This window comes from Crinia signifera, chromosome 2, assembly GCF_055691185.1.
Source record: "Crinia signifera chromosome 2, ASM5569118v1, whole genome shotgun sequence".
In the NCBI taxonomy this organism is placed as follows: domain Eukaryota; kingdom Metazoa; phylum Chordata; class Amphibia; order Anura; family Myobatrachidae; genus Crinia; species Crinia signifera.
In genome coordinates, this window is record NC_139218.1 from 192,839,449 (window position 1) to 192,849,304 (window position 9,856).

General features: G+C 39.3%; 1 protein-coding gene across 1 annotated transcript in view; it reads left to right on the plus strand.

Moving 5' to 3' along the window:
- Positions 1–9,389, plus strand: part of HNRNPR (heterogeneous nuclear ribonucleoprotein R) — a 51,586-nt gene extending 42,197 nt beyond the window's left edge. The window contains exon 9 of the mRNA XM_083173473.1: positions 1,121–9,389. Within this exon, the coding sequence (XP_083029599.1) occupies positions 1,121–1,730 (610 nt within the window). The 3' untranslated portion in view covers positions 1,731–9,389. The remainder of the gene's footprint in view (positions 1–1,120) is intronic.
- Positions 9,390–9,856: the final 467 nt, after the last annotated feature.

Here is a 9,856-nt window from a genome sequence, read left to right on the forward strand (position 1 = left end):
GGGCAAAACATTGTCAGTGGAGTATTACACGTGTGGAAGGCATTATAGCTCTCGCAAAATGTTCAGTACCAATTAGCAGAACTTGTCTTCATACTATATGGTACATGGAGGGAAGGCGTGACTGGCTCTGCCTTAAGCTATAGTTTCTACTGTAGTGTATACAGCATGGGTCTTCAAACTGTGGCCCTCCAGATGTTGTGAAACCACAAATCCCAGCATGCCTTGCCACAGTTTTGCTATAAGGGAGTGTTAAAACTGTGGCAAGGCATGCTAGGATTTGTAGTTTCACAACATCTGGAGGGTCACAGTTTTGAAGACCCATGGTATACAGGTTTGTGAGAGACCACTTAGTGTTCATGCTAGGCTGTCTGAAACAGCCTGCTCATGCTGGATAAATAGATGCTATCCACATGCCATCTATTCACATTAGCAGAAAGCTTGTGGGTAGTCCAGCACCTCCGTAAGTGTCGGGTACGCCCCCATGAATGATGATGGCAATGGGGTATCATTATGGGGTACTGTGTGTAGAATTTTAAGGGGTAAAATTAAGTTATTCCATTATGGATTATGACTAACATAGCAAAATGTGGAAAAAATTAAGCGCTGTGAACACTTTCCGCATGCACTGTATTACCCGATTGCTACTTTATCTCTGAAAAAAACTAAAACCCATTTGCTTATTTAGTCATTTCCCTTTAGTGCTTACCTGAAGCTTGTGAATATTAAATCCTGTTTAAAAAATGTTATTCTGTTCTCATATACAGTCTTTTTTGAATGTTCCATAAGGGACACTAGGGTGGAAAAATATCTTTAACAAGTGTGTGTATATAAATAATTTAGATATTTGTCTGTCTAGCTGTGTAACAATAGTACATTCACTGTGAAATATGCCTAGTGTGCCCTACTGTCAATATTTTTTATTTCAGTTTTGTACTTCCTAAATTGCACAAATACCTTTGTTTGGCCATGCATGCGGTAACTTTATCCACAGTAGGAGAAGCTAACATATTTTATTGTTCATTTAAACCACTGCATTGGTATATGTTGTATGTGTGCTTTTTGTTTTTCCTATTCTTCTTAAAACTTCTTGCATATGCTTATACTTGGTTTATATTCATAGGTATGATGATTATTACTATTATCCCCCTCCTCGTATGCCTCCTTCAGGCAGAGGCAGGGGCCGTGGAGGCAGAGGCGGCTATTCATATCCCCAAGATTATTATGGCTATGAAGATTACTATGATGATTATTATGCATACGATTACCATGACTACCGAGGTGGCTATGACGATCCATACTATGGGTATGATGATGCGTACCCTGTGCGAGGGCGAGGAGGTAGAGGTGGCAGAGGTGGCCCTCCACCACCTAGAGGCAGATCCGCACCTCCTTTACGTGGGGGGCGCTCCAACTATGTACCAAGGGGGTCTCCTATGGGCCCTCCTAGAGGATCCAGAGGTGGACGCGGTGGACCTTCCCAGCAACCACAACGAGGCCGCAACTCGCGTGGCAACCGTGGAAGTAGAGGTGGGAATGTTGGTGGAAAACGAAAGGCAGATGGGTACAACCAACCAGACTCCAAGCGCCGCCAGACCAACAATCAGAATTGGGGGACCCAACCCATAGCCCAGCAGCCTTTGCAACAAGGTGGTGATTATACTGGTAACTATGGTTACAGTAATGACAACCAAGAGTTTTATCAGGATTCTTATGGGCAGCAATGGAAGTAGGAAAGGCTACACCAACATTTAAATATATATATAAACATAGGCACACACAGGATTCAGTATTGGTTTTTCTGTAATTTGTAGTAGGCTCATCACTATACTGTAAATAACTTTTTTTATTTCCATTGTTGTCCACCAAGTATGAACTGATTAATTGATGGATATTTTAATTAGGGGGTTTCTTACACTCCAGTCAAGTTGGGAACCAAACTCCAAGATGTGAACTTCTGAAAGTCCCTTCTATACTTTATACCTAACAAGTCTTGCAATGACTTCTAGATTATGACACTAATGTTTTTAGCTTACATCCCAGATATCTTGATTTAGATATGTCTCATTACCAGGTTATTGGTGGGTACTAGTGTTTTATTTTATTTTGATGGGTTTTGGAGTGTTTAGAGGGCAACCTGTAGTAGTTTTTGCAGAAAACTTTTTTTTCTGGCTAATATACAATTAACTTTGAAGTCTCCACTATAGGATTTTGCTGTATATAAATGTAAACACTTGTGGTCTAGTAGTTTTAAAATTTGTGTTTATAACCATACATTTTAAGATGTCATGTATGTTTTGCATTCCTAGATATAGGTTTATTGTATTTTTTTTTTTTAATTGCTATTTCCTTTTTTTTTTTTTTTTTTTTTTGGGGAAGGGGAAAAAATGTCCTACCAAATTGTTTGGCTTGGTCTCCAGAAGCCTCTGCAGTATGTTTCTGTGATTGTATTCCAGTTTTCTTGTGTACAATGTACAATTTCAATAAAACTGTTAGCAAAAACAAAAAAAAATTCACAAAAAATGAAAAACAAAAATTCCACTGCAAACAACCTTGTCCCATTTCCAAACATGGTTGTATACTATTAAAAACAGAAAAAGAAACAAAAATTCTGACTTGTGATTCTTGCAAAAAAAAAAAAAACAACAACAACACAATTTCAAGACTAGACTGCATATGTGAGTGATCAAATCTGCTTTTAAATGATAACCTCTATTGAAAAGCCAATGAACAAGTTTGAAACTGATCTTAATGTCTTTTAAAGGTCATGTGGCAGCAACAAATTGGTTAGACTGCTTTTAAACTCCTTGCCATAATAACCAATAACCTCTGTGTGGCCGGTGATGCGCTTTATTTGGGATAAAAAAATAACTCAAATTACTATTATTTCCATAGCCAGACTGGATGAATTATAATTTTTACGAATCCTGCTGCTTGAGAAAGATCTATCTATACAGAGCAATACTGAAGATGTTGGAGGTCAAACTTGCAATGTTAAGACTCCTCCTATCTCAAAATGTACAAAAGCAAAGGTTTTGCAAAGATTTCTGAAATTACCCAGGTTTCATCAAACCTTTAAAGTGATTATTGTGTAACAGATAGCTTATGTGGCAAAAACAAATTATAGAATTTACTAAAATAGGACATGCAAATAGCTGAATTTAAAAGTACTACAGTCATTTGGAGAGGCAGCATATTTCCTAATTATGCAGCTTGTTCAGATTCCTGGAAGTAAAATGTCTATACTTTACATCAGTGGATGTGCTATACAATTTTGATTAGATGGTTCAAATTCCCTAGCAAGTTAGCTAGGATCGCACCGTGTGTACAGGGTTTTTCCCCTGCCGGGCGATAGCGATGCACAGCCCCAAGGTGACGCTACCGCCTGGCAAAATAGACAGTTTTAGGTCATTCTGATTAAGCTGTGTATTTGGCCTATGGCTAAATCCTCCTTAGTCAAAATCACCCATGGCTTAGCTTAGCCAAGATCGCATCGTCTGTACACCACTTAAGCCAATGTTTCCTGCCTTAAGAAAGCCTAAACAGTGCATGTTTTCTATATCTCCCTGCTGGAACACAGGTGTATTCATTATTGACTGAGACATAATAAAAGAATGCATGTTGTGCTAAGTAATTCCCTTGTGATTCCGGGCATGGTTCAGAATTGGACCTTATGGGATAACTTTTATTAAAAGCTCTTGTCTATAAAAACATCTTGCCCATAGCACAAAAATTATGTCTATTATTTCTCTATTGCAGTGGTAGCCAACTCTAGTCATCGAGAGCTCCCAACAGTCAACATTTTCCAGACAACCTAGCTGCTGCACAGATGCACTCATTACTCACTAACACATTTTAAAAGATCCACAGGTGGAGCTAATTAGCTCACTTGTGATTCTGTGAGGAGATCTGGAAAACATTAACTTGTTGGTAGCTCTCGAGGACTGGAGTTGGCTACCCCAGCTCTATTGCATACTAAAGAAAAGAAAGACCAAATCTGTTTCTACATATTATAGAAGCTTTATTAAATTTACTTGTGCAGTGGAAAGGTTTTTTCTGTAATGCACGTGTCGCAACTGGTTAGATGTAAGTAATGGGGGGGGGGGGGGTCCAATTACCTGCGATCACTGATTGCGGTTAATTGCCTTGTATATAGGGCTGTCCAATTAGTCCAGATAAGCTGGCTTGTGTAGCGACATATCACCCAAAAGCAGCTCAATTTCCCATCAAAAATGGAGTGACATTGCCCAAAAACTCTGGTTTCACTGTACCTGTGTGTTGTCTTGAGAATATATATTTTTTTTTAAATAAATGGGCAATCTCATTGCATAGCCCAGGGGGAAAAAAACCACTGTTGAAACATTGGAGCTAATTGGTTAACCCGCTACAGACTATGGGCAGTATTCAATGTGAAAGTTCTCCGTGCATGGAGAGCGTTTTATTTCGCTCTCCATGCACTCTCCATGTTCCGGAGCCTCCTGCTCCCACTATTCAATGTTTTGAAGACTCGCCGCCACTCGCGGCGAGTCTTAACCCCTGCAGCGGACGAGTGTCCGCGGCAGGGAGCTTTCAGGGAGCCGGGACACGGAAGCAGCCAGAGAGATTAAAGTCTCCCTGGCTGCTCCAGAGGACTGTGGAGGGGAGGGGGGCTCTCCGGAACCCAGGCAGCACAGGCTGCCCCCCCCTATAGCCAGCGGGGGACCCAGTATTCACTGCACCCGATCGTGCATATTAACGATCGGGTGCAGTGAAAATATGAATATCTAATGAGCCGCTCGAGTGCTCCGTCGCCCCCTGCTGGCTGCACTGTGTAAAAAAAAAAAATTATAAGCACATGAATAAAAATAACATGCCCCTTCACAGGAAAAAAAAAAACTGATTTTTTGACACCAAAATTAAAAAAAAAAAACCTTTTAGTTTAAAAGTTCACTTTCCAGCTCTCCATCAAAAGATGGAGAATTTCTACACGGAGAGAGACGGCGAAAATCACTTAGAAAGACGGAGAATATTTCACATTGAATAGGGTTGCTTGCTTTTGGAGCGCAAAATGCTCCGTCCAAGGCGAACAAAGCACAAATTCTCCACAAAACACGGAGAACTTTTCTCATTGAATACTGCCCTCTATTTGGATGCAGTGTGATTGACAGCCATTGTGTAAAAATACAGGTGTGTCAGACATTTCATAGCAGTGCCACAACCAGGGACTGAATCTCTGAACTCCGTTCAGTTTGCCCCCACCAGCTTAGTTCTAGTTCATATTCAGAGCAAACATATGGTTTCTCTGAATTGGGGGGTGCATATTTGTGGCCGATTAGAAACTCAGTCAGTGGGCATGTCTGTACTCATTTTAGTGGCTGCAACATTAGATTATATTTAAAGTACCGCTGCATACAAGGATATGGTTGCAAATATAACTGAATCAGGCCACCTGTGGGACCTGGAAAACATGCATTGCTAATGCCCACCAATACTGGACGTGGAGAAAATCTTCTCTAAACAATCTTGCATTAATTGAGGTGGCAGAAACTTGGCAAACATTCTTGACCACTTAGAGATTACAGATTTTCTATATTATATTGCTCTAATTATTAGAATGGATACTTACTTCCTGGATTATTTTTGAAGAGTGATTAAATTTATGCACATATCGGACATATATATCATTCTAAATTATCTCAGAGCATCCAAAATGTGTTACACCTGATCAAAATGTTTTGCTCCTAAACTTCCCATAACCTTTGCAGTTACCTTTGCTTAATTAACTGATGTGTTTACTTAAAGAACAGAAATCCTTTAATTTTATGCAGAACCTGCAAATGCATCGGTGCATTTCACTGGCAATTTGCCAATACAGCTCACTGTTGCAGTGCTTTGATTGTAAAAATTACCCTTTTTAAAGCAATTTTTAAATCTAATCTTCACCTTTCTCCTCTGATCCATTTGAAAAATGTTACTGTGAAAAATGGTAATTTTGAAAATTGCTGCACAAGACCTCCTTACAAGGTATACTGTATTGTTCAGAATGTTAGCCACTCTTAATGTGATGGCATTTACAATATTGCCATGCTGCTTTTATATAGCCCTTTGGTTTAGCTTTTTTGTGTGATTTGACGGTAAACACATTAAAAGGTTCCTAAAATGTTTTAGACTTGCAGAATTTTTTTTTTTAAGATTTTCTAGTTAACAATACTTCTATCACTCAGGTTTAAGTGAGTAGTCAGTCCCCTTTTGTAACTGCATAGGTTTAAAATGGCTGCTCATATAAGAAACTGCTGAAACAGGGATTTTACGTGTAACAAAGTGTTAGGTTTTCTGACGATTGCCAATAATACATATAATAATGAGTAGACAGATCAAATAACCAAAAAAAAATCTATATTGTAAATCCAATAATCTTATGTGCTGCATATGTATTTGAAAAAACATACATACACAAATCATGTTTTGGTCTGGAACTGAAAATCTAAAGTAGCTTGAAGAATCTTCCCTATATTGTAAATTTGTTTAATTGGATCTCATTAAAGTTTTGATGTTTTCAAATGTACATGAAGAGAAGCTTCACAAATCTGTTTTGATTCTTTGGTCTGTTTAAAACTGAAAATTGTTAATTAGTTGTACTATTCTGTGTGGCAGTACAGAATACCAGTTTTATTTGATCACTCATTTAACGCAGTCGCAACAAAACTGACTTTAATGTCTTCCATATTATGTATGAAAACCAAATTCATATTCCAAACAGGTCTGAGCAGAGGATGCAAAGCCAGCTCACAGATCTCAAAACTATACTGAACGTGGATTCTTATTTCAAGATCTACATCAAGAATCTTCCATTCAAATTTTTCACCGTGCAATTTCCTTTTGCAAATAAAGTGATTTTGTTCTTCAAATTGAATTACTCTTAAATTTAAACTGTTGAAATTTAAAAAATTGTACGAAAATTATTTTCATTGAACCTTAATTTGTGAATGCAATCTACTTCTGTGTCTGAAATTTAAGTGGGCTTATTTAGACCTAGTAAAATGTCCAATTTTTTTACTTTTTTTTTATTTTTTTTACTGTATAATGCATTTTTATACTTTTTGCACTGTTTATTATAAAATGCCTAACAACTGGTTGGTCAAAAGAAAAAAAATGGAACATTCCAATTGCACAAAGAAGGTCTTACTAATTCCTTAAATATGTTGTTGCATGAAGTCTTATGTGGCAAAAATAGAATTAACTTTTTATATAGTAAGAACAAGATCTACTTGTTATAGCTTGGACTGATTACTGGAAATGCAATATATGTAGTACCACATGAAAGGAATGTCCAGCAATGGCCTATGGTTACACTGATCTATAAAGCAGATTTTAGGTTTCTGTTCTATTTTATTGCTTGGGCATGTGATAGTCTAGACAATATTTTATACTGACTAAAGGTTCACTTCCTATTCAGTAGCAGGGATTCTGTATCAGGTTGTTTAGTTTGTGGATTGTTTTTGTCTACTCCCCTCCATATGAAAGAAGCTATCTGACTGGGTGTCTACTTGAAGTTGATAATGGTGGGCTCTTATAAGTAACAGATAATGAGAATAGGCATCTGGAAAAACATATCTATATATGAAAACATATCTATGATGAGTTACCTTTTTTGTAGGGAGCATATTTACTAGTAGTCCCCATATACTGAAAAAGGGACACACAGATGGCTTAAGCCCTGGACACATGGAACGACAATGCAGCTTAAGCACAGATCTTCTAACACTCCTCCTTTTCCTAATTAAATGATTCCATACAAATTAAAACGAAGATTTTTCATTATTTAGTATTATTTAACTGTTTAAATGTAACATTGATGAGATCTCCAATCACAGAATGCAGTTCTCCACTGCTGCTTGGTAATGCAACAATGGCATAGCATGGGGTAAATTTAATAGGGTCCAGGATATAGTCAGAGAATGGGAATATTTTTAAAGCAATCATTTACCAGGTAGTTTTGCCTTGTAAATTATTGCTGTTTGAAAAATGCTAGGACCGTAGTAGTAGTAGTTCTGAAGTACATGTCCAAATTGTCGAGGAGACTGAAGATGAAGTAGAGGAAGGGAAGAACAGGACAGGAGCACAGGTGAGGTAAAGAGGTAGGGTGAGGAAGGAGGGCCCTACTCATAAGAGTGAACATACTAAAAGGTGGTGGGTGGACGGACGAAGTAGGAACAGATGGGAACGGAGGCAGGATAGGAGGATCAAAAGAGGTTAGGAGGAGGGATAGGCTAGTCGAAAAAAGTGGGTTTTGAGGGAGCGCTTGAAGGAGGTAAGGGAATCAGAAAGCCTGATGGGTGGCGGGAGGTTGTTCCAGTGCAGGGGGGCAGCGTGAGAGAAGTCTTGGACATGGGAGTGGGAGAAGGTGATTAGATGAGAGATCAGTCGGCGGTCAGTGGCGGAGCGAAGAGGATGGGATGGAGTGTGGATAGAGATCAGTGAAGAGAGGGAAGGAGCGGTGGAGGAGGAAAGAGCCTTGTAGGTGGTGGTGAGGAGTTTAAAGAGAACTCGGAACGGAATGGGGAGCCAGTGAAGAGATAGACAGAGGGGGAGGCAGAGGTAGAGCGGCGGGAGAGGAAGATGAGCCTAACAGGAGCGTTAAAAATGGATTGGAAAGGTGCGAGGCGGGTAAGAAGTAGCCCAGAGAGAAGGATGTTGCAGTAGTCAAGGCGGGAGTTGACAAGAGAGTGAATGAGAATTTTGGTCGCGTCAGTGGAGAGGAATGGTCTGATGCGCGAGATGTTGCGTAGGTGAAAGCGGCAAGACTGTGAGAGAGCACAAATGTGGGGGGTGAAAGAGAGGGAGGAGTTAATGATGACACTGAGGCAGCGCGTTTGGTCGGTGGAGGTGATCTCGGTTTCCCCAATGCTGATGGAGATAGTGGGAGAAGAGGGGATTTTCGGGGGATGGACCCTATTACATTTATCCCTATGTACTGTATAATTTAAAATTTCACAGCCCACTTTTGACATGCATTCCATAATGACTATCCTTCTACATGTAATGCTGCACACATTTGATTGGCACAGAGTTAACTGTTGGGTTTAGTGAGGAAGTCATATTGATCCCTGACTAAATTAGCTGGTTAGAGTAACTTACTAGCCAACATTAACTGTAATTATGTGTGTACCTGGGCCTGCGTTAGGTGGTAAGCCACCCAGGACAACTAAATCAGGGACATATATATTTGCAGGGCATGAATACTTTGGAATAAAAATTGAGGACACAGTGTTGTGTTTTCTATCCTGCCCCAGATTATTCCATATACCAAAAACTACTAAGTTTAGTGTTCATTCTAGCACCCGCCATCTCTGAAAACCCATTCAGTTCCTGTTCCCTTCCTGGGGTGTCGCTGTCTGCTGTGGTGTTTCTAGCACATGTCTGGATTGCATATCAGTGCTGATATACAGACCACACTGTGCACTACAGCAGAGAGAGACACCCCAGGCAGGGAAGAGAAACTGCATGGTTTTTTAAAGATAGCCGGTGCTAGAATGAACACCAAGTTCTACATAACTCGGCTTCAGTTTTCTTCATATGGAATGCAATGAAGGAGATAGAACCCCCCCAAAGGAAAAAAAAAATATCTTTAGTATCATGAAAAAAATTATAGGAACAAGGATTGTGGATCCCAGGATTGTGTTGAGATCCTTTCTAATGAGGAGAACTGGTGTTCCTAATCTCCAAATACAAAGGATGAAATTCTCATGTTAGGAGACAGATTTCTTTTCAGTTTTCTAGGTTGAAAAACCATTCAGGGCTCACCTAAAAATACTTGACAACGTTCCCATAAAGGTATCTTTTATAGTTTTCACTGTATCAACTCCCATAAAAAACAAAC